At 47.6% G+C, this 25116-nt stretch overlaps 1 protein-coding gene across 2 annotated transcripts in view; it reads right to left on the bottom strand.

Moving 5' to 3' along the window:
* Positions 1-677: 677 nt before the first annotated feature.
* Positions 678-25116, bottom strand: part of CDH5 (cadherin 5) — a 39712-nt gene continuing 15273 nt past the window's right edge. The window contains exons 3-12 of one of the 2 annotated variants that reach the window (XM_008985989.5): positions 20726-21014; positions 19424-19540; positions 18366-18530; positions 17296-17483; positions 15462-15709; positions 11050-11192; positions 9157-9281; positions 8714-8819; positions 5709-5954; positions 678-2761 (exon numbers count right to left, since the gene is read on the bottom strand). In XM_008985989.5, coding sequence (XP_008984237.4) covers positions 2244-2761; positions 5709-5954; positions 8714-8819; positions 9157-9281; positions 11050-11192; positions 15462-15709; positions 17296-17483; positions 18366-18530; positions 19424-19540; positions 20726-21014 — 2145 coding nt within the window. In that variant the 3' untranslated portion in view covers positions 678-2243. The remainder of the gene's footprint in view (positions 2762-5708; positions 5955-8713; positions 8820-9156; positions 9282-11049; positions 11193-15461; positions 15710-17295; positions 17484-18365; positions 18531-19423; positions 19541-20725; positions 21015-25116) is intronic. The other variant, XM_035281563.3, reaches the window with a different exon arrangement.

Below are 25116 nucleotides of genomic sequence, written 5' to 3'. Positions count from 1 at the left end.
AAGGTTGGAGCTTCTGCAAAGTCCAGTTCCCAGATAACTGTTATTATTCAACTTGTCTGGTAGTTAGCTCCCTGGAAGAGACTCCACTTGCAAGGCTGTGTTCATTTGGCTTGACTTGGTGCCCGCTCAATGCATACAGCCTTTTCTCTGGGGGCATTTGTTGAAAGTATCAGTGACAATTGTTTAACATTGCAGCTGCCTGAGGCAGTGATAACAGCTGGGGCAAATAAGAAGCTAACAAAAATTTTGAAGGGAAAAGTTGAGGAATGTCCATAGCAGTCTTTGAAAACTTGGGCACATTTCTAGGAATCTACAAACATCCCCTCTTCTGTAGGTTCTGTGATGATGGTGGTGGTTGTGGTGTGTGTGTATGAGTATTTGTGTGTGCATATGCATGCTTGTGTGCATGTTTGTATGTGTGTACATGTGCTCTCCCAGCTCTAGAAATGGAAGAATCTCAAAGGTTTTCTTTCTCTTTTTTTTTGAGACAGGGTCTCACTCTGTTGCCAAGGCTGGAGTGTAGTAGTGCATTCAGAGCTCACTGAAGCCTTGACCTCCCAGGCTCAAGTGAGCCTCCTATCTCAGCCTCCCAAGTAGTTGGGACCACAGGTGCCTGCCACCATGCCTGGCTAATTAATTTTTTTTTTTTTTGGTAGAGATAGGGTCTCCCTATGTTGTTCAGCCTGAAGATTTTTCTTTATTTAGGTATAAAAAATACAGTACTTGTCATACACCAGTGTGGCCAATGTATAGTCATCATCTGTAGAGCAATTACTACAATTATAGAAAATAGAAGGTTACAGGAATTGTTTTTCCAACTAAAAAACCTGAATTAATATTGTTAACCTAACTAGCAATCTGCTTATTATGCAAAAACCCTCATTCTATATGTCTGTGAAAGCTAGAAACTTGTAAGTATCATTAGTAAAAAAACCATTATGAGAAACTAGTTATTGATTAAAACAAAAAAGTCAGTGTTATCTACAATCCCTCGCAGTGTGAGGGGCTTGCCCAGAGTGGGAACCTCGGTCATGACAAGGGCAAGCTGGGCGTCTCCTTCCTGCTCCTTTCTATTGACTGATGAAACTTCTCCAAGGTGTGTTTGCCGTGAATGTTCCAGTGGGAGATGCATGGAGGACCACAGAGGTTGAGCAGGGCAGGGTCTTGCTTTCTGCAAGATGTGCCTGAGGGTCAGTTCCCTGAGATGTGACAACAGCGAGGTGTAAAGGCACATGGCTCGGCTCTTGTCATGCAGTCATGAGTGGGTTTGGACATTGGTCAGTCTTGCTGAAGGCCACATCTTTGGTGCCTCTAAGCCAAGAGAGAAGGGGTAGACAGAAAAGAAAGAGAGCATGGATTGGCAACCAGGTGAGGCAGAGAAGAGGAGAGGTCTTCCGCTCCTAGAACGTCTGCCCCCTCTCAGGCAAAACTGGAGGGGTGCTGAGTCTCAGAGCAGGGTTTCAGCTCTTCCAGGCTCTCTCCAGAGGGGGTGGGTGTGGGGGTGGCCCTCACCCTGTGATCTGTCACTCTAGATCTCCACCACCCCTCCAGGATGAATTCACAGTTGCTTCAAAGTTCAACAAGCCATTTCCCTGAATGTGGTTGAATGGTTCAATGTTCATTATGGCACAGTTACTGGCATGGAGGGCCAGTGAGGTCACCTCAGGACCCAAGGTCAGGAGCTGCCATGGGGCCCCTTCCTCCCTCTTGACAGGCCTGGAGAGGGGCTGGGGAGTGGTGGGGCACTTTGTGTGGAGTTTGAGGGAGTTGGAGCAGGGCTGGGGCTCCTGAGAGATGACCTGATGGATGGTCACAGTCAACCTTGGGAATGGGCTGCAGAGAATTTGGCTCCACAGGTGGAGCTGACCAGGCCTTTGCTTCCAGGCGGATAGGCACCAGGACCTCACCAGCCTCTCCAGGGAGTTCAGGGACCCCCAGCAGTTGAACACAGGCTGCTTTGATTTGCCAGAGGAAGTCTTGGAGTTAGACGGTGATCTGTGGGTGACAGGGTTATGTGGATCGCTGAGCCCAGACAGAACACCAGCCTGGAATTGCCAGCATTTGAGAATAGCCATCACTGACATATGTTCCCAGATTTTTCAGGGACCTAGAGTTTGCTATCCCAAGGCTGATGAGGTCTCTGGGACCCGTGAGGAAGTGGGGCTGGGCTGAGGAGTCAGTGCCATTTTTGGAGGCTGTGGTGCCTGGCTCTGGGCCTCCAGGCCCAGAGTGGCCTCTGCCACCTAATACAGCAGCTCCTCCCGGGGATCCGAGCCGTACAGCTCGGCCAGCATCTTGAACCTGGGTCCCCAGTCGTTAAGGAAGTCATAATCCACGTCGGAGTCGGAGGAGTCGGTGCCCAGGGAGCTGAGGGACTCGGCGATGGACTCGGAGCCCTCGTAGCCGTAGATGTGCAGCGTGTCGTAGGGGGGGCCATCGCCGTCGTGGTCCGCCTCGTCCTTCTTCACCTCGATCATGGCTGCCATTTCCCCAGGCCCCCCGTGTGCCCCGGGCACGTGCCGCGGCGGCTTCTGCACCTGGGCGTAGAGGGGCGGCCGGACGTCCAGCGCTGTCCGCGGGGGCTTGGCCCCGCCGTGGCGCACCAAGTTTAGCACTGACACGTCGTAGCTAGTGGTATCCATCTCGCCGCCGCCCTCCTCGTCGTAGGCGACCAGCTGCTCGTGGATCTCCGCCACGCTCTTGCCGTGCGCGCGGGCCTCCTTCCGGAGCCGCCGCCGCAGGAAGATGAGCAGGGTGATCACTGTGGCCAGGGGCAGAGCGGCAGAGTCAGACGAGGCTGGGGGCCCAGGTGATCCCCGCACCCCATCCCCGCCGACACCCCATTCTCACCGCCCCCTGCACCCTCATTCCCACCCCCCAGCACCCCATCTCCACCGCCCCCACCCCATCCTTGCTGTACCCACATCCCATTCCCACTCCTCCAACACCCCATCCCCACTGCCTGACACCCCATTCTCATCGCCCCTGCACCCCCATTCCCACCAACACCCCATCCTTACTGCCCCCACATCCCCATTCCCACCCCCAAAACCCCATCCCCACCGCCCCCATACCTCATCCCTGCCATCCCCTACACTCCCATTCCTGCTGCTCCCTGACACCCTATTCCCCTCACCCCTGCTTTCTCATCCCCCCACCCCTTCATCCCATCCTGCCACCCCATCATCCCATCCAGCTGCCCCCCACAACCCCATCCCTGCCAGCTTCCCTATACCCCATCCTTGCCGCCCCCCTCCCCCTATTCCCACCCCATGGCCCCCTTTCCCTGCACCCTCCATTCCCACTGCCTCTTGCACCCCCATTCCCACCACCCCCGAAACTCCATTTCCACCTCCCCACCCCCATCCCAACTGGGCCCCCACTCTCATCCCCACTGTCCCCGACACCCCCATGCCTGCTGCCCCCTGAACCCCTCATGCCCACTAGACCCCCTCACTTCCCACCCTCATCCCTGCTGCCCATGGCACCCCCCTCCCCACGACCCCCCTCCTTCCCCTCCTCCCTGGAAGTTCCTGGGCCAGTCCAGCCTCCCAGGGACACCTCCATGACAAGGCCAACTGAGAAGGTTTGCTTTGGTCCAGACACCTGGTGGGTCCCTCCCCACCCACTGGCTGTCATACACCCTGGTGGGGATGGGAAGAGGAACACAGGTGCTTTCTGAAGGTCATTCTCCTCTAGGGTCTCAACCACATTTTCCTGTATCCTCATTTCCTCTCTCAGGTGCCAAATCTGGGAAAGCCTTCCACATCATCTCCCAAAGGCCAGGAAACCAGAGATTGAAGTAGAAATGGGGAAGGAAATGGAGTTGGAAGTTGAAGTGCAAACGCTTCGCCATTACTTTGTTACCAGCCGTGATGGCAATAACGGATGTCATGGTGCTGGTAGATAAGATGCCCATTGCAGCAGCAGCAGCAGTGGTCCTTCTTTCTTTCTTTCTTTCTTTTTTTTTTGAGACAGTTTCCCTCTGTCATCCAGGCTGGAGTGCAATGGCGAGATCTTGGCTCCCTGCAACCTCTACCTCCGGGTTCGTGATTCTCCTGCCTCAGCCTTCCCAGTAGCTGGGATTACAAGCCCACACCACCACAGCTGTTGTTTGTATTTTTAGTAGAGCCGGATTTTCACCATATTGGCCAGGCTGGTGAACTCCTGACCTCAGGCAATCCACCCACCTTGGCCTCATAAAGTGCTGGGATTATAGGCGTGAACTACCACACCTGGCCTACAGTGGCCCCTCTCCTGAGCACCTCCTGCATACATACTTGGCACTCTACTAGGTACATTCTCATATGCCACTAAATGTAGTTATTATTTTCCCTGTTATACTGAGCTCAGAGAGGCCAAGAGTGACAGACCCAGAGTCCCATGGGCAGGTGCACAGGTCCTGCCTGTGGGAATCTCTGAGGGGTGTGGCTACATGAGGGTCTTGGATCCCTGAGGAGGGGCAGACGGTGCAGTGCAGAGAGCTTCTAAAATGAGGCTCAGACCTTGTAGCTTTGAGTTACTGAACAAACTACTATATACATAAGTAAAGCTAGGATGCCCTGGGAGACAGCCCTGCCCCCCAACCTCAGTTTCCCTGTCTATAAAATGGAAATGATGACTTCCCTGCTCTGTTTATATTTGGGAAGATGGTTGTGAGGTTAAATGCAATTCTATTTGTGGTGTGGATGCCATCATCATCATGAATTATTAGTAAAGGAGAAATCTCTGCTGGAGAAGCTCCAGAAGGGGGGCACACTGAGGGGGCTCTCAGGTGGCCACAGGCAGAAGAGGCCTGGAGCCTATATTGCAGGTGCCCTGTGGCTGTATCCAGGCCTTTCCATGAGTGCCAGGGTGATCTCTAATCACCTGAGGGCTTCCTCTGGAGGATCAGCCCCTGCCTCGTCTCATGGTGAGTGAAATGCAGGATATGGCACATCCCTCCTCTCCCCTGGTGGGAAGATGCTGGAGGGTGGCCCCACGCTGCCTCCCGGCACCCCTGTGGGAGAAGGCTCCAGTTCCTCATGATGGAAACATTCCTGATGGCTCCACCTTCACTGGCTGCCTCCCTTCCTGGCTTCATTTCCCCTCTGCCTTAGGAGGTATCCAGGGGAATAAACCACCGCCCAAATAAACTACTTGTATCCCATCCTCATCCTAAGGTTGCTCCCTGGGGAATCCAAACTAAAGCCTACAATTATCCTAAAATTTCCGAGGCCCAAACAAGGAAAAAAAATATGTATCAAGGCTGGAGGAATTTTATAAAAGGAAAGAAAGCACGTGGAGACAACCTAAACGAGAAGTTTTTAAACTTTCCATTTTAGACCTGGATCCTTTTTCCTTTTTCAAAAATAGGATTTATGTAAATACATGCCCAGAACAATGCCTGGCACACAGTAAATGCTGAAAATATCTAAGTGGAAGGGGTGACTTATGTTTAAGTTATTTTAAAGTGATACTGGCCTGATGCGTGGGGGAAAAGTCCTGAGCCCCGCCCTCTCCTCCTCCCTGGATCATCCCCACCTGTGAGCACCCAGGTGCTCACAATCCTGCATCCTGCACGTGAACTGTCTGAGGGTTTCATTGCAGATTGGAGGCAGGGTTGGGCCTGGACCCCTGGTCTCTACTCCTGTGAAGCTTCCCCAGTCCCCGAACCTTCCACCCCTTTCTGCCCGCTGTGTCTCCTCCTGACCCTGCCCAGCACTGACCTGTGATGGTGAGGATGCAGAGTAAGATGGCTACCACTGCCTGAATGCTCACACCTGCCTGGGCGGCCACATCCTCGCAGAAGGTGAACTCGCCCTGCTCGTTGCACTTGCACACGGCCACGGTCAGCGTGTTGGTGCCCGTGCGGCTTGGCATCCCATTGTCTGAGATGATCACGGGTAGGAAGTGGACCTTGGTATGCTCCCGGTCAAACTGCCCATACTTGACTGTGATGTTGGCCGTGTTATCTGGAAACACCAAGGCCTTAGAGTCAGGTTTTGCCGTCCTCACAGATGGGGGAACATGGCTTCTCCAGGAAGCCCTCCCTGGCTGCATCAGCCTACATGCTGCCTGGGATGCTTTTCCGCGCTTTGCATCCAGTGCCTCTTATTTTGGCCATCTGAGCACAGGCCTGTTCCTTCACAGAGGGGATATTTTGGGGCAGCTGCTTTGACCCAGTCTCCAAGAGCGCCTTGGCAAAAGAAGGTAGAATCCTTTGCTTTCTGTATTTATGGGCAACTGATGACTGTCCCTTTCCTCCTCCCTAACCCCACTCCAGTAACAGGAGGTTTTCTCTTTCAGCTCAATTAATGCACTGTTTCAAGTTTTGACAAGCAATGGGGAAAAATAAAGTTTTAAAAAGTCTTTTAGCACTGGGCATGGTGGCTCACACCTGTAATCCCAACACTTTGGGAGACCAAGGCAGGTGGATCATCTGAGGTCAGGAGTTCGAGACCAGCCTGACCAACATGGAGAAACCCCATCTCTACTAAAAATACATTAGCTGCTTGTAATCCTAGCTACTTGGGAGGCCGAGGCAGAAGAATTGTTTGAACCTGGGAGGTGGAGGTTGTGGTGAGCTGAGATTGCGCCATTGCACTCCAGCCTGGGCAACAAGAGCGAAACTATGTCTCAAAAAAAAAAAAAAAAAAAAAAGTATTTTAGCATTAGTCTAACTTCTAAGGCAACTTCTGCTATCTCTGAAAATCCACTGTTATGTTGTTGAACACAGTAAAAACAATGGGCATGTTCCTTGGGTGCAGAGAAAATGATTACATATAGAATTTCGGGTTTCCTGGGCAGTTTGGAACTGGGAAATGCTTTTGTTCAACTATTGGCCCTGCCCACCTTCCCAGATCCAGTCAGTGGTTTCCTGTACCTAAGAATCCCCCAGGGAACTTCTAAAACACGCTGATTTTCAGACCCTTACCCTCACACACTTTTTATTTAGTGGTTCTGGGCAGAGGTCAGATAATCTGCCTCTGGAAGGGTCCCAGAAGGTTGTAATGTTAACCATCAGAGAAGGATCCAGAGACCCACTGCTCCAGGATTTCCTTAGCTTCACAGGCGCCACACACTTGGCCAGAAAGCCCAGGAAGCAATTGTTTAGATTTCAAATGAAAGCCAATTACATTTCAGCATTGTCTATTATAATTCAAAATAAACTATATGTCATTGACACTTGTGGGAGAAATTAGAGATTTTGACATGCAGGACATTCATGATATGAGTGAATTTGACATGAACAGGCTTGCCTCCTATTGTATATGGGTGTCTTTGGGGTGGCACTGAATCTTTCTACCTTATTGCAGGTCCCCACTCTGAGATGGGACTGAGGTGGACGTTGGGGATGGGGTGACAGTTTTGCCACATTATTTACTTTTTTTTTTTTTTGAGATGGAGTCTTGCTGTCACCAGGCTAGAGTGCAGTGGCATGATCTCGGCTCACTGCAACCTCTGCCTCCTGGGATCAAGTGATTCTCTTGCCTCAACCTCCCCAGTAGCTGGGATTACAGGCTACCAACACCATGCCCAGATAATTTTTGTATTTTTAGTAGAGACGGGGTTTCACCATATTGGCCAGGATGGTCTCGAGCTCTTGAGAGTTTGTGATCCACCCACCTCAGCCTCCCAAAGTGCTGGGATTATAGGCGTGAGCCACCATGCCCAGCCCACATTATTTACTTCTAATGACAACTGGCTGTTGAATGGTCTGTCACAGACTGTCAACACATCTGGGCCACCTTCTCCATCCCACAGGCTGATCCCTCTAGTCTGCCCCAAACTCTCAGGGTCCCCACTCCCCAACCTTCCTCAAAGGTAGCAGTACAGCCATCTGCATCCACCAGAGTTTTGCCGATTAGGGACAGGCAGGAATTCCATCCCGGGCTGAGTGAAGGATCACTCTATTTAAACTCAAGGGGAATTTTGTCTATTTTTCTGAGGAAATTGCAGAGGCCATGAAAGCTGCTTGCTTGTGGCTGGAATGAAGTCAACTCAGCATCATCACTGGAGTCAGCACCTGCTCGTCAGAAGCTCTGATTGACTGCTAATGACATCACGTGGGCCACTCTGCTAATCGTAAGTAGTCATTGCAGCTGAATGAAAAAAAAAAAGCTCACTGTATCTTTGGGATTTTGGACTTCACATTTCCAATTTCGACTCTTTGAAAGTGACCTCAAAGTTCCATGTTAACTTGCAGTTTTCCTGATGCAGAGAGACTCCAGTGGAGGGAGGGAGGAGACTCCTTGGCTAGTTTTGAACTGAGCTGACTGCCTGCACCCCCACATCTGTTCTGTACTCCTCGCTGGCCTGAGCATCTTATGGGGGAATTGTAGGCGATGTGGACTTGGGAGTTTGGTTGGAGTGGCTCTGACCATTGCACAGATCAATCGTACAATGTATGTGGCAGGAATTGTACAAAACATCTAATGACTTGAAAACCCCAGTGGGGCCTGCCATCAATTTGTTGGCCTGGCCTTTGACCTTGGTGCCTCAAGACTCAAATAACCTCACCCCAACCCTGTTAGAGTCAACTGATGGGATTTTTTTTTTTTGAGACAGGGTCTTGCTCTGTTGCCCAGGCTGGAGTGTAGTCATGTGATCATAGCTCACTGCAGCCTCAAACTCCTGGCCTCAAGTGAGCCTCCTGCCTCAGCCTCCTGAGAAGCTGGAACTATAGGCATGGGCCATCATACTCGGCTGAACTGATTACCTTGATACCTACCGTGATTATCTGTGAGGGTAAAGTTGTTCTCAGTTTTCAGGGCGAATTTGAACTTCACGTTTTGTGGTGTTATGTCCTTGTCTATTGCGGAGATCTGCAGGACCAGCTGGAGTGTGAAAGACAGGGGATATCAGTGATGGTGGTGGGTAGTCTGAGGTTCAGTGATGGAGCCTTTGGGTTTAGACCTGACCATGGCGGTTTCCCAGCTGTAACACTCACCTACTTAGTGCTTTATAAAGCCACTCTTTCCAGTCCCCTGCCCTGCCAATCTACTCCCCAGACATCCTCTCTGAGCCTCACTTTCTCCATCTATAAAATGGGCATAATGTTATTTTCCTCAAGGCTGTTGTACAGGGGAACTTCTGCTGACTCTGTTGAGCAGTTCTGCCCCTCAGCCTGCCCAGCATGGCACTGCCTTCCCCTCCCACCAGAACCAGACTCACCTGGCCATGAGCAGCATTCTCACACACTTTGGGCTGGTAGGGCTCGGCAAACTCCGGGGCATTGTCATTCTCATCTAAAACTTCAATATGGACTTGCACAATGGATTCTTTGCCCGTGGGGGTCCCTGCAGGGGAGAAGACAGTCACCATGATGGGCTCAGCTGATGCAGGCCCTGGGGGGTGGAAGCTGTGTGGATGGGTAGTCCAGGAGGGCTGCCCTGTGGAGGCCACTTTTTGCAGGAGGAGGTTATGGAACAGAGTCTGGGGATGGTGTTCTGGATGAGAGGAGTTTGGTCGGGGGGAGGTGTTAAATCTTTATCCATAAGGTTTACTGAGGTATTACTTTGATTATGAGCGTCAAAAAGGTAAACCACCTAAGTGCATTAAAAACATTGTAATTAAATTACTAAAATTAAAAATTTAATTATTTGATTAAATACATAAGATATAATAAATTGATCATAAAAGAATCAAAAAGGTAAACAACCTAAGTGAGATTGAATCAGTAAATTAGGCCACTGGAAAAGGATGAAATGTATGGTCATTGACAATGCCCATGTAAATTACATCTTAAAAAAATAATCAAAAAAAAATTTTAAGGCCCAGTGCCTGTGATCCCACACTTTGGGAGTCCCAGAAGGAAGGATTACTTGAGGCTCAGAGTTGGAGACAAGCCTGGGCAACATGGTGAGACCCCATCTCTACAAAAAATTAAGGTATTAGCTGGGCTAGGTGGCACATACCTGTAGTCCCAGCTACTCAGGAGGCTGAGGTAGGAGGATCATCATTTGAACTCAGGAATTAGAGGCTACAGTGAGCTGTGATTGTGCCACTGTACTTCACCCTGGGCAACAGTGTAAGACACCATCTCTCTCTTAAAAAAATTATTACCATGAGAAAATGGTTCTGGAATAAGGTGAAATAAAAATGTGGAATATAAGATACACATATTGCAATCTCACTTACATAAAAAACATGTCTAGAAAAAACCACAAAAATACATGAATGTGCTAATAGTAATTGTCTGCATGGTGGCATTGGTAGGAAGAGTATTTTCTTCTCCTTTTCTGTATTTTCCATATTTTAAATGATTTAAATTTAAAGATTCTATGAATGGGATTACATGGAGGAGACTGATCTGGTAAAACATGCAGGAGTCCATTACAGTTGGGGGCAGCTGCTGTGTTGGAAGAAGAGAGTCTGGCTGGGCCCAGCAGGCACCAGGGGTCCTTAGCCAAGTCACTCCCTCCCTGGGTCCTAATGAGCTCCTGGGTAAAGTGGGAGTATTCATAGTTCTCCTGGTGGTGAACTATGAATTGTGATTTTCTCATATACATAAAGGATGCAAAACTCCAACTCTTGCCCCTCCCTCTGGCAAAAATTACACAATTTCTGGAGAACCTCACAATCTCAAAGTTGGAAGCTGCTTCACATTTTGAATTCTACGTATGAACTGGTACATAAACAGCCTCTGAAGGAACATTTCCCAAACAGCCATGATACTAAGAATCATGGAACCCTTGTTAAGAGCACCTGTCTGGCTCCCTGGACCAAAACCTGCAGGGTGGAGTAGAGCTTTATGCTTAATCGGTGCCTTGGGTGATTCTCATCACAGAGACATCTGCACAGCCTGTTTCGTGACAGTGCTTCTCAAACTGTGACATGCATGAGATTCTGATTCAGTGTGGGGGTGAGGCCGAGATGTACTTCCAACAAGGTCTCAGAGGATGTTGATACCGCTGGTTCAAGGACCACACTTGGGCATGGAAGCTCCCAACCAATGGGTGCTTCAGCAATACCCCTAGAGACCCCAAATGATTGATTATGCCGGTTTTGGAAGAAAGAGGGAAAAGGAAAAGAACCCAAGTGCCCTGGCAGATGGGGCCCACTCACCAGTGGAATCCAGTTCTTTGGCCTCCACAGTCAGATTATACCAGGGGTAGACTTCTCTGTCCAGTTCTTTCTCATTGTAAATGTCCCCCTTTTTTGTGACTCGGAAGAATTGGCCTTTGTCACTGGTCCTGCGGATGGAGTATCTGCCCAGGGGAGAGAGTTTCATGGCTTTCCATTGTTCTTTGCTGAGTCTATGCTCCTCAGCATGATGGACAAGGCCCTTCCGCATCTATGCCCAGCATCCCACTCCATGCCCCTCTCTCACTGCTCATTGTACTCTGCCACCCGACAAGAGTGGACCTACACAGAGGGACTCAGGATAGCAAGATAATGTCTTTGATCTTAGTGATGTTGGCATCACTGGACTGAAGTTGGTACCTGAGACCATCAGATGCACTTTCAAAGCTGAGCAGGTGACATCACACCATAGCTGGGACTTGATTTTGTGATTAATGAAAAGATCATTGGCTAAGAGCCAGGAAGAAATACAAAAAGAGCTGGAAGAGATATGAAGTAATTACAAAGAAATTAACTTTGTGAAGTAAAATTTTAAAAAGTTATTTCGGAAATTAGGAAAAATCTATGGAAAGATAAATATATGCGTTCCTTTTCTTTCTTTTTTTTTGAGTTGGAGTTTTGCTCTTGTTGACCATGCTGGAGTGCAATGGCATGATCTCAGCTCACTGCAACGTCCACCTCCTGGGTTCAAGCAATTCTCCTGCCTCAGCCTCCTGAGTATCTGGGATTACTGGCATGCACTCTCATGCCCGGCTAATTTTGTATTTTTAGTAGAGACAGGGTTTCTCCATATTGGTCAGGCTGGTCTCGAACTCCTGACCTCAGGTGATCCACCTGCCTCGGCCTCCCAAAGTGTTCAGATTACAGGCATAAGCCACCTTGCCAGGTGCATGTTTCACATGTATAGGAATAATAGTTGTTATTAATGAGGATAATCCCAGAACGAACAGAACAGAAGAAGTAACAAAAAAACATAATAAAAGAAAACTTTCCTGATCTGAAGAAAGACATCATTGACATCAGGCATCATTTAAAAACAACAGCAACAACAATATTTAGGCATAAGCATATCCTGATGACACTTATGAATTTCAAGGCTATATGAAGAAACTGAAAAGAGTCCAGACAGAAAGAATTTCCTTATGAAGAAAGAAAAATCAGATATGCCAAAGATGCCCCCACAAAATTAAATGCTAGAATACATTGATAGTATTTTGGAAGGGAAGTGTTTACAATCTGAGGAATATATGAGCACATTTAGGTGTTATTAGAAGACGAGGTTGGGCACGGTGGCTCACATCTATAATTTGAGTGCTTTGGGAAGGGCTGAAGTTGGAGGTTTGCTTGAGGCCAGGAGTTCAAGACCAGCCCAGGTGACAGAGTGAGACCCTGCCTTGAAAAAAAAAAAAAAGCCTGATGTGATGGTGTGTGCCTGTAGTCCCAGATACTCAGAGGCTGAGGTGGGAGGGTTGCTTGAGCCTAGAGGTTCAAGGCTAAGTGAACTATGATTGTACCACTGCACTACAGCCTGGTTGACAGAGCAAGAACCTGTCAAAAAAAAAAAAAAAAAGGCAAAGAACTAAGAAATTCGTGTCCTGAATTTTTTTTTGAAAACTTACTGTATCTAACTAAACAGCTAAATATAAAGTAAAATCATGGTACAGGAAAAATTAAAACTATAGATTCTTTTATCATACAAAAGCAACGTGTATGTATGTGTGTGTGTGTGTGTGTGTGTGTGTGTGTAAGTAATAATTTTAACTAGAAAATATAGGTCCAAAAAAACATTTTAAATTTTGCAGATAGAAGTCAATCTTACTGGAAGAAACAAAAATGGACTCACCGCATCCAAATATCTAAAAGAAAAAAATGTTAAAAAAAGACTGTACAGCAAAGATGGGGAAAAAGAAAAGAGCCATTAAATTTGATAAATGGGAAATGTAAAACAAGATAAAAGAAGTAAGATCAAACATGTTAAAAATGATGAAAAATGTAAATAGTTTAAACACAGAGCATTTCCATTTAGATTAAAAAGCAAAGCCAAATGCATTCTGGTTTTCAAGAGCCATAATGCCAGATGACCTGGAAAAGTTAAAAGTAAGCGTTGGAAAATTTGCATTAGGCAAATATGAATAACATGAAAACAGAACTAACAAATGTAACATCAGGAAACACAATTAAAGGCAAAATGTTTTGTAGAACAAATTGGCTAATTTCATTCGGATAAAAGTTACAAGCCATAATGAAGGGGAAATAGTTGCAAACCTTTGTTAACTGAATAGAAACATTAAAATACATAAAGTCAAAACAGATATTCTAGGAAAAAGTGGACACAAATACAATCTTATCACATGAAAGAACAAGCTAAAACAAAACAAAAAATCCCCCTATGACTTATAAATGAAAATAAAGAAATCAAGTCAATCTCTTAAACCCTTGGATCAAAGGAGAAACAAAAATTATAATTACAGGCTAGTTAGAATAGAAGGGCAATGAAAAGAGCAGTCCTAAAACTTAGCAGATGAGGCCAAAATAAAGAGCATATTTTGTCCTTAATAAGAAGACTTAATATCCTTGAAACATTAGCTATACCAAAATTAATGTATAAGCACTAATGTTTATAATATATACAAACATTAGAATTCTAATCTTTAAGAAACCTGGATACAAACTTTTAAAGTTTGAGGGTTGACAAAAAATTATATCAAATAAAAAAGCAATGAAGGAAGGACTGTTATGTATATCTAAGGTCTAGTGTAAAGCTATATGGTTTGCATCTGTGTCTCCACCGAATCTCATGTTGAAATGTAATCCCCAGTGTTGGAGGTGGGGCCTGGTGGGAGGTGGATAGATCATGGGGGTGGAGTGCTCATGAATGGGTCAGCACCCCATCACGAATGGGTCACCATCCCCTACGTTCTGTTCTCCTGATAGTGAGTGAGTTATCATAAGATCAGGTTGCTGAAAGGTGTGTAACAACTCCCTTCCCACTTTTGTTCTGGTCATGTAAGACGTGACTGCTTCTCTAGGATGGTAGGTTTCCTGAGGTCTCCCAAGGAGCAGAAGCCACTATACTTCCTGTACAGCCCGTGGACATATGAGCCAATTAAACCTCTTTATGAATTACGCAGTCTCAACTATTTCTTTATAGGAGAATGAACTTATACAAGCTGGTATAATAAAACAGAATGGCTTTGCTACAGAACTATAGATAGGACAGAGAATTCAGAAGTAGATACAGGTATACACAGAACTTAATATATAACAAAGGTGGGAAAATTTTGACATTATTATAATATTTAGTAAATGATTCTGGCAAAATTGGCTACCCATCTGCAATAAAAAATGTTGAATTGAATTTATACTTACTATTGCATATTATGTGGCTCTAAAAAGTATTTGTTAGAACTATATCATTTTTTCCAAAGATTGGGAAAGAGACATTTAGTTACAACAGAAGAGCAAATATTGATGAAATGAGCATAGCATGATCCAAAAAAAATCAAAAACAATCAAACACCAAAAGCAAACAGACAACAACAAACCCCCACCATGAATAGATCCACATGTCTGTGTGGTCATGAAAAGGAAGGAGCAATAGGACCAGATCAGGCCACGAACATGAGTTATCTGAGAGTGAGGGTTCTCAATATTTTCTTGGTAGATCTTTGTGTTGTTTCACTGTATGAAATGAACACTTCTTATTTTTGTGGTTTGGGGGAGATAGATTTAAGAAAACAGTTTTGGCCTAGCATGGTGGCTCACACCTGTAATCCCAGCACTTTGGGAGGCCGAGGTGGGTAGATCACAAGGTCAAGAGATCAAGACCATCTTGGCCAACATGGTGAAATCCTGTCTCTATTAAAAATACAAAAGTTAGCTGGGTGTGTTGGCAAGTGCCTGTAGTCCCAGCTACTCAGGAGGCTGAGGCAGGAGAATCACTTGAACCTGGGAGGTTGCAGTGAGCCAAGATCACACCACTGCACTTCCGCCTGGTGACAGAGTGAGACTCCATCTCAAAAAAAAAAAAAGGGAACAGTTTTAGTGAAGGGGCCTCTTGTCTGTCATCTGATTGGTTGCTCTCTTGGCTGTCAGATCTTACTGCATAGGACTGGTGGGAGCTGTGGTGCATAGAAAAGCCTTCAAGATGGGACAGAGGACAGGTAGCTCTGGATGCCCAGGACCATGCTATGTGGGGGACCCCGGGCAGGCCAAGATGCCAGGCTGCCAGGTGCAAGAGCTTAGGTTTCTGGTCTTGCTTCTGTCACTTTCCCTGCAAGTGCCAGGAGAAGCCAGTTCCCCTCTCTGGGTCCTGGTCTCAGACCAGCAGGCATAGGAACAACCAGCCATGATTGTTTTTATCATCCTCAGTGACAAGTCCCCTCCCCCCTTACCCAATGTTGTGCCTAGCCGCATCAGGGTCCTTGGCCAGCACTGTGCCGATCAGAGGCTTCTTCTGGTTTTCCTTCAGCTGGAAGTGGTAGAAATGCTGCTGGAAGACTGGAGGTTCGTCCACATCTATGATGTTGATGATGACCTGGGCTCTGTTTCCGGCAGGAACGCTTAGGTATCGGAGGTCAATGGTGGGGTCTGTGGCCTCGACGATGAAGCTGTATTGCTGGATGTGTTCATAATCCAGAGGCTGTGTAAGAAAAAAGAATGGGGAGCGCCTGCTCTTGGCCAACCACATGTGTGGCACATGGTCTGCACAGCAACCCTGCAAGGTACCAGGATGACACCCATTTTATAGATGAGGGACCCATGGCCTTGACAGGTGATATTTCTGAGGTTATCAAGACAGTGGCTGGGCCTGGTGTCTGTCCTCAGCTGCTCCCCATTTCATCTCAGCAGCCTCATGGCCACATCCACAGTCCTGGCTCTGTGCCTGGCCCTGTTTCCAGTGTTAGGGACACGCAGTAGATTAGCTATGGTCCTGCTTTTAAGGGCATCACTAGTGGTTCTGCCCACAGGTCTTTAGGGACAGGTTTTTCTTTATTTTTGAGCCAGAGTCTCGCTCTTGTTGCCCAGGCTGGAGTGCAGTGGCACAGTCTCGGCTCACTGCAACCTCCACCTCCCTGGTTCAAGTGATTCTCCTGCCTCAACCTCTCAAACAACGGGGATTATAGGCACCTGCCACCATGCCCAGCTAATTTTTGTATTTTTAGTGAAGATGGGGTTTCACCATGTTGGCCAGGCTGGTCTAAAACTCCTGACCTCAGATGATCCACCTACCTCAGCCTCCTAAAATATCGGGATTACAGGCGTGAACAACTGGGCCTGGCTGGACATGCTTTTTCTTTATCCCTTTGCTCAAGATGCTTCTCCTGCCCTTGCCTGCCTAGAAAACTCTTATTCATCCCTCAGGAAGCCCAACAGAAGGTAATCAGATACTCTCTCAGAAACCCCTCCCAGCAGAGGTAATTGCTCCCTGTTTGGAGCTGCTGTGTATCACTCACAACTGGCTGTACTTTTTTTGTTCATGTGTATGTCTTCCCTATTTGCTGAGGGCTTTGCTGACATTGGAGGCTGTGTCTACCTCTCCTTGGTGTTTCCAGGCCCCAGCATGGGGCTGGATCAGAGGAGGACGCAGGCCCAGGACTCACAGTCCTCTGCATGGCCATTCCAGAGGCACTTTCTAATGCCCCTGACAGGGCCTCTTCCTCCTCTTCCAGATTCAGTTGATCTGGCTTTTCTGACTGTCAGCACCATCCAGTATTAGTGGCCATCCATGTCCCCACAATTACTCCCTGTTTTCTTCATGCTGATGGCTTTCTATTAGCCAGGACACAGGGCAGGCCAGAAAGTACCAGAGAGGCAATACCTCCAGGAGCAGCCTCCAGTCAGCACCACAGAGAGTGGGTATATAAATACCCCAGCTCCCTCACCCTCAGCTGCTGCAACTCTGAGATGTGTTCCACACTGACCCCACAGTGGGTCATTGCTCCTGGGGCTTCCTGAGATCAATCATTTATCTGGATCCCAGATAAATGATTTATACCCAATCTTTGCCTTAAGATCTGTTTCCTAAGTAACTCAGCCTAAGACAGTGGATCACAGTCTCCACGAACACATGAGTAACTCATGTGTTGCTCAGAGCAACACATGAGCAACTCAGAGCTTTGACGGTCCTTTGACGATCTCTGGCCCAGGAGCAACCCCCAGGCAGGACCTGTGGGTGCCACGAGCCCCAAGCCCCATGTTTGACATTGTTGCCATTGGCCTACAAACCTTCATGGGCTTGATGATGCCCTCGTTGTGGGTGGGGTTTGTCTCAATGGTGAAAGCGTCCTGGTAGTCGCCCCGCAAGATACTGTACTTGGTCATCCGGTTCTGGGGCTCATCTGGGTCCTTAACAAACAGAGAGCCCACGGAGGTGCCCACACGAGTGTCTTCAGGCACGGCAAATGTATACTTGGCTGATGCAAACAGAGCACCCCAAAGGGCCTTGGGTTAATGAGACAGACAAGGCGCTTGTCTCTTTATGCTATTCTAACATATTTTGATATAAGAAATGGGCATAATACAATAATCATAAATTTTAATACCCCTGGATTCTCAAGGTAAAAAGGGTCTTCCCTATCTGTATGTCCATCCATCCATCCCTCCATCCAATAAACATCTATGGAGCACCTGTTGTATGCCAGGCACTTTGCTAGGGGACCTATCAATGGACAAAGAGAAAAGTCCTGCCTTCAGGGAGCTTATGCCAAGCGCAAGGAAGCCACTTCAGGAAAACTGGCTGTCTCTAGGGTGGCTGAATGACTAAATGACAGCATCAGCACTGGGGATGCGAGTGGACAGAGCCATCTGCCCCAGGGCATGGGGAAAGCTCTCATCAGATGTTCTTTGTGGGGAGGATCATTTTGTAGGTGGGGTCAGAGATCAGCCCTGGCTCTGGATATAGAACTTTGCTGTTCCCAGGTTCACTGATGAGTGGGACTTTCTACCTGGGACCTGGGTCTCAGTGCTTTGATTTTCCCAAGCCGGTGGGATCTGGGTGAAACTGCTCATGTCTCATGGTGGGACACCGGGCACAGTGGTGGCTCCCAGCAGGGAGTGGGATTTCCCTCTGGCCTGTGAGGGGACTGTGGCAGGAGGCGGCAGGATAGCCTGGGGAATGCAGTACTGGGATGGAAGCAGGGCCCCTCCCTGCACCCAAAGGACTCCTTTGGACATCAGGCCTACTCTGGGATAGAGGGAAAGGTAAAGGGATGTGTAACTCCTCCCACAGAGTCCCAAGTCACTGAATCTGGGGTCTCCCAGCCCCCCCTTCCCAGGGCCCTAGAGGAGGGGCTCACTCTGGGTGAAGTAGGGGAAGTTGTCATTGATGTCTTGCAGAGTGACCAGCACGGTGGCCGTGCCCGAATCCCCCCGGAGGCCCTGGGCATCTCGTGCTTCCACCACGATCTCATACCTGGCCTGCTTCTCTCGGTCCAAGTTTTTGGTTGCTGTGACAATAAGACCTGCAAAAAGAGTCCCAGCAGGAGCCATGTTACCAGCTTCTAGAAAATACTGATACTTGGGGCCTACCCAGAGAGAACCTGACTTAAGAGCTTCCCAGGTGATTCCACTGTGCAGCCAGGGCTGAGAACCATGAGTCTACAACCCACTACCTCCATGGCTATACTGTGAGGCCAAAGCTGGCCCAACGGTTGGGTTCAGTATTGGTCGTCACCACCCGGAACATTGTGTTGACAAAGACCATGAGGCTATATCCAGGCTCAGAGTGAAAGAGTTCTGTGATAGATTAGTGATGTCGGCCTTGGTGCACGGTAGCACAGCAGTGGCATCTGTGCTATGTATTTTCCATCTCTCTGAAAGACAGTTCCACTGGACTTCTGTCTTGCTCCCAAGAATCAGTCCTTACAGCTTTTTAAGTCACTGCATGAGCAATTACTATGGGCCTTGCTGTCTCTACACGTGATCTAACTCAAACTTCACAGCAATGATACAACATAAATATAAGCATTCCCACTTTCCAGATAAGGGACCTAAGGCTTGCAGAAGTTCATCTATTTGTCCAAGATCTCTGGAGGGGATGAGTAGCAGAGCTGGCTTTGGAAACCAGGTCTGTCTGAACCTGCACCCAGAGCAGCTAGCCATTTTCTGCTGCCCCTTGGTCACTTCTTGGGTAACAAGATCCTGGACTTGAGTCCATGTCTTGAGCACCTGCCTGCTTCCTTCTCTCTTGATCAGCCATCTTGTCTTTACACATGATACCGACTACCTCCGTGGTACAGTGTGGTGCAGTGGCCAGTGACACCTCTCAGAATTCCCCTTGCACATGCACCTGGAGTATCAACCTCCCCTCGTCCCTCCAAGTCAGTGACTGTCCAGGGGTGTTAGTTACACAGACCAGTATTATCGATGGCAAAATACTCTTTCCCCTTCAGGATTTGGTACATGACAGAGGTGTGGTCTGCCACAGTGGGGTCGTCTGCATCCACTGCTGTCACAGAGGTAACTGAGGTTCCTGCAGAGAGAGAATCATGGGGTTGCTGACTTGTGACTGCAAGGTCCCTTACCCCATTCCTAGAAGAGAGCAGATGGGGCTCAGGCTGTGCTCTGTCCTCACCTCCCCCAGGTCCTGGGAATAAAAGGCTGTTTTGTTTTCTGAGGAGCCTGCATGGGGCAAAGTATTGGTGGCAGTGGGGACCCAGCCAGGTCAAACTTGAAGGGGTCAAAGAGATCAGGTGATTTATATGCTTCCTGGGGAAATGAGGGAGGGGGCGGAGGGTTGGGGTCAGGGGGAGAAACAGGAGAGCAATGGGCTGCTTCTCCCTCTCCTGGAAAGGTGCCACCAAAGGGGTGGTGTCATTTCTCGCATCCCCTTGAACTCCGGGATCCCACACTTAACCAGAAGGACTGGTCCCAGGACCCTGGCTGGAGACTCTGGACTGTGGGGCTGAGGAGGGAAGCTCTTTTCTGGCACCCTCTGGAGTCTGAGGGTACTGAGGAGATAGAATAGTAACCTCCTAAGCCAGGAGCCCAGGCTGGTGACACACCTTGGGGCTAGTGCTCTGTCCCCCACACCACTCCTGCATGGCTCCTAGAGATGACTCCTTTTGCCGTGGCAGTCTTCATGTGCAAAGGCTACACTCTCGGTGTGCTAGTCCTGAGAGTCAGAGGCAGTGCATGGAGTTTGTTCCAAAGAGTAGTGAGATATGTGTGTGTCTCTGATGGCCAGGGGTGAGTTCATTATCAAAATCAGAGCACAGTCTATGACTAGGGGCAGGACTCATTCAATGATCAGGATTAGGGCTAAGTTTATGACTAGGGTCAGGGCTTAGTCCATGATCAGGATCAGGGCTCTGTCTATGATCAGGATCAGAGTTCAGTCCATGATCAGGATCAGGGTTCAGTCCAGGATCAGGATCAGGGCAAAGTTTATGACTATAGTCAGGGGTCAATCCATGATTATGATCAGGGCTTGATCTATGACTAGGGTCAGAGCTCAGTCTGTGGCCAGATCAGAGCTTGTTAGGAACTAGTTTCTTTCAAATCACATAAAGTGGCAACACAGGCATTACAATCACTGCCCTGAACTCACTGAATTCCTACTCCAGGCAGCGAAGTGGCTGATGTGAGAGGTGCCCCTGGTTGGGGATGAGGGAGGGAGGAGGGAGAGGGAGGGGGATAGAGTGGGCATGCAACATACCCACAGCTGACGACTCGGGCACAGATGCATTGAACAATCGATGTGAGAACACAGGCCAGTTGTCATTCACGTCGTGAACTTTGATGGTGAAGCTGGAAGGAGTCTCCAGGTTTTCGCCAGTGTCCTTGTCTGCGATGACAGCAATGAGGTGGTACTCTGAGATGTTCTCCCGGTCCAGCCTCTCAATGGCAAACACATCTCCTGTCTCTGCGTCGACCCGGAAGACCTTGCCCACATACTGTCCTTTGAGCAGGTACTTGGCATTCTTGCGATTCACACTCGACTTGATCTAGAAGAGAAGAGGTGATGTGAGCTGGGAATGGGTGGCGGCAGCTGCACGTGACTGTGTGAGTGAGAGTGTGTGCACATAAGTGTGCATCTGCATGTGTGTATGTGGTGTGTGTGGTGCTGGCCAGGGGCCCTAAATGTGACACTGAGGTTTTTAATCAAGAACCTCTGGCAGCCACAAAAAAGAATGAAATCACGTCCTGTGCAGCAAATGGATAAAGTTGCAGGCCATAATCCTAAGTGAACTAACCCAGAAGCAACAAATCCAGTACTGCATATTCTCACTTATAAGTGGGAGCTAAACAATTGCTACATGTGGCCATAAAGATGGAAATAATAGACACTGGGGACTCCAAAAGAGGGGAGGTTGGGATGAGAGCGAAGGTTGACAAATGACCTATTGGGCATGACGTTCACTATTTGGATAATGGGTACACTAGAAGCCCAATTCCCACCAGTATGCAATATACATGCAATAGACATGCACATGTATCCCCCCAAAATAAAATTTTTAAAAAGCCAAAAAAAAAAAAAAAAAAAAGAACCTTTGACTAGTTACCAATGAGTTGTTCTCATGGTGTGACTTGCTGGCAGAGCCCCAATATGCACTAGAATGGTGCCTGAACACAGAAGGTACTTAGAAAACATTTTTTGTGTGGAAAAATATACTTGATGCCATTGGAAGGCAAAGGATATTTTTGCCCTGTAGAAGTCACGTAACCTCTCTGAGTAGTAGTTACCCCATTTGTAAAATGGAACTAATATTGCTTCTGATGTTGCTTTGCTCTGAGGAGTAGAACAGCACTTTTGAAAATGAGTTCTGGGAAACACTGGACTCTTTTGCTATTCCACACAAAGATGGGGTTCCAGCCAGCTGTGTGCCGGCGCTGGCTTGTATCAGCTTGGCTTTCAAGAACCAGCTTAAATTTTCAGGAATATTTGTGAGCTGATTGTTAAATACAGCCATTATTACAAATTAAATTATGTAAACTTACAATGAAGTAAATAATATAAAAACAACAAATTCTCAGAATGAATAACTTCCTAATTATTTTGCTACCTTTGATTATGTTTCGAGGTTATCTGTATTGCATCTGTATGATGGAAATGCTAAATAATCATGTGCTCATGTATATCTTCTCCCATCTTGTTTTGGCCTTCAATGACATCATTAATAGCTTGAAACTAGATGTGGTCAGAATATTTACACCATGGAAATTGGCAAGTGCTACAAATTAGAACCTTTTCCCCTGGACAGCCAGTCGTCAAACATTTATCAGCACACCCCTGGGCCTGGTACAGAAAATGGTACATAAAATGTTCTCTTCTTGGAGATTTACAATGTACAGCCCGACAGAAATGAACTCCAGTGAACTTTGTGTAACTCAAGATTTTCCATACTTAGACCACGGGAGCATTTTTCTGTGTGACATGAACTGTTTGTGTACCAAGGAATTAGATTTGGAAAATAACATATGTAAAGCATCTTACACCAAAAAGGGCTCTCAATAAATGAGAGTTAATAATTATTAATAATAGAGCCACAGGTTAGAGGATCTTAAGCTAGAATTGCTAAATATTCCAATTAAAGAATCATAGAAACAGAAAATATTAGGAAGGTAAGATAATAGTATTTTATGCATTTACAATCATACTCTCATAGAAGGTTAGTATGTCCCAAAATTAGAATTTTATTCAATTAAAAAATATAACTTGGTGCCTGGGAGGTGCCAGACCCCCACTAGGAGTACAGAGAGCACAGATCCCACTGAGGCTCTTAGGACCTAGGTTTGCAGCCTCAAAGGCTGACATGCTGAGGAAACGTGACATTTTTTTTGTTTGTTTTGTTTTTGAGACAGTCTCACTTTGTTGCCCAGGCTGGAGTGCAGTGGCACAGTCTTGGCTCACTGCAACCTCTGCCTCCCAGGTTCAAACGATTATTCTGCTTCAGCCTCCTGAGTAGTTGGGATTACAGTTGTGCACCCCCACCCCTGGCTAATTTTTATATTTTTATTAGAGAGGAGGTTTCACCATGTTGTCCAGGCTGGTCTCGAACTCCTGATCTCAAGTGATCTCCTCACCTCGGCCTCCCAAAGTGCTGGGATTACAGATGTAAGCCACCATGCCCAGCCTCCATTTTTTTTTTTGAGACAGGGTCTCACTCTGTTACCCAGGTTGGAGTGTAGTGGCGCAGTTTCTGCTCACTGCAACCTCTGCCTCCTGAGCTCAAATGATCCTTTTGCCTCTGCCCCAGAGTAGTTGGAACCATAGGTGCGTGCCACCAAGCTCGGCTAATTTTTGTACTTCTTTTTCTGTAGAGATGGATCTCACTATGTTGCCTAGGCTGTTCTCAAACTCCTGTGTTCAAGCAATTCTCACGCCTCTGCCTCTCAGAATGCTGGGATTACAGGTGTGAGCCAGTGAGCCCCCCTCACAGCATTTAAGGTCAGATAGAGCAAGGGCTTTTGCATGAAGACATCTGGTGAGGACTCTTTAGAAAGGCTGGACTTGACTGGGTGTGGTGGCTCATGCCTGTAATCCCAGCACTTTGGGAGTCTGAGGTGGGCGGATCTCTTGAGGTCAGTTTGCGACCAGCCTGGCCAGCATGGAGTAATCCCCATCTTTACTAAAAAAAAAAAAAAAATTCGCTGGGTATGGAGAAACCCCATCTTTACTAAAAAAAAAAAAATTCGCCGGGCTTGGTGGGATGTGCCTATAGTCCCAGCTACTTGGGAGGCTGAGGCAAGAAGGATCGCTTGAATCTGGGAGGCAGAGGTTGCAGTGAGCCAAGATTGTGCCATTGCACTCCAGCCTGGCAACAGAGTGAGACTCTGTCTCTTAAAAAAAAAAAAAAAAAGGGCTGGACTCCTGGAGAGAACTGAGAGAGGCTGGGGTCTCAGGAAAGAAGAGGGAGAGTCCAGAAGGGTATGGTTGCATCCCATATCCCATGAGGTCTGGAAAGTGTCCTAAGAGTTTAGCAGCAGTGCAGTCATTGGAGCCCTCAGTGAGAGCGGTGAAAGGAGTTGGTAGGGTGGGAAGTTAGATGACACAGCTTAGGAGAGTCTAGAAGGGGAGGAAGTGGAGACGGGGAGTGAGGATCACCCCCTTGGTTGGGCAGGGTGGGAGAGAGGTGGGCAGCAACAAGCATCTTGGAGCATGGCCGTGGCATGCAGAAGGCAGGTGGGTTCATGAGGTCCTAAGCCCCATGGTCAGGATGCATGATGAACAGCTGAACTAGAGGGAAGAATCCTTGCCCCAGCTCTAGAACCTGTGGCTTGCAAGGACAGTGGAGACTCAAAGAGAAGGGGGCAGTCTGGGGCCCTGTGTGAGTTGCTCAGGGTGAGGATAAGATGGTGGTCTTCCAACTGGACTCTGGGTGAGTCTGTTAGGATCCACCAGGGCAGGGAGGGTGGAGGGAGGAAGGCAGCTTAAATCTGTGTGATTGGAGTTCTGCATACAATTTCTGTTTTCCTTCCCTTCAATTTTTCTTCCCTAGACTTTATTTTTTAGAACAGTTCCAGATTTACAGAAAAACTGAGAAACTAGGGCAGAGAGTTCCCAGATGCCTGCTCCTCTTTTTCCCAGAGTATGAACACCTTACATGAGTGTCGTGCATTTGTTATAATTAATGGCTCATTACGGATGCATTATTATTCGCCAGAGGCCATATTTATGCAGAGTTTCCTTAGTTGTTTTTTTTTTTTCCTGCCTAATGTCCTTTTTCTGTTCCAGGATCCCACATTCCATTGTGTTGTCATGTTTCTTTAAGCTCCTTGTGGCTGTGACAGTTTCTTAGACTTACATTGGTTTCTGATGACCTTGACAGTTTTGGGGGAGTATGAGTTGGGTATTTTGCAGGATGCCCCTCTGTTGGAATTTGTCTGATGTTTTTCTGATGATTAGACGAGGGTTATGGGTTTCTGGGAGCCTCCACTCCCCCAGACCTATTTTCTAAGATCATTGTATTTAGACATAACATCTCAGTGCCAAAAATCCATATTTGTGGGTTTGGAAGGCGGCTGAGGACTCACTCCCATTGTCCATCCGGTCTGTAAACAAAGGCTCCAGGCTCTGACCTTGATAAACAGGGACTTCCTTCCTTC

Source organism: Callithrix jacchus, chromosome 20 (genome assembly GCF_049354715.1).
Source record: "Callithrix jacchus isolate 240 chromosome 20, calJac240_pri, whole genome shotgun sequence".
NCBI lineage: Eukaryota > Metazoa > Chordata > Mammalia > Primates > Cebidae > Callithrix > Callithrix jacchus.
The sequence above is the reverse complement of the archived record's forward strand: the minus strand, read 5'-3'. Positions and strand labels throughout refer to the sequence as shown.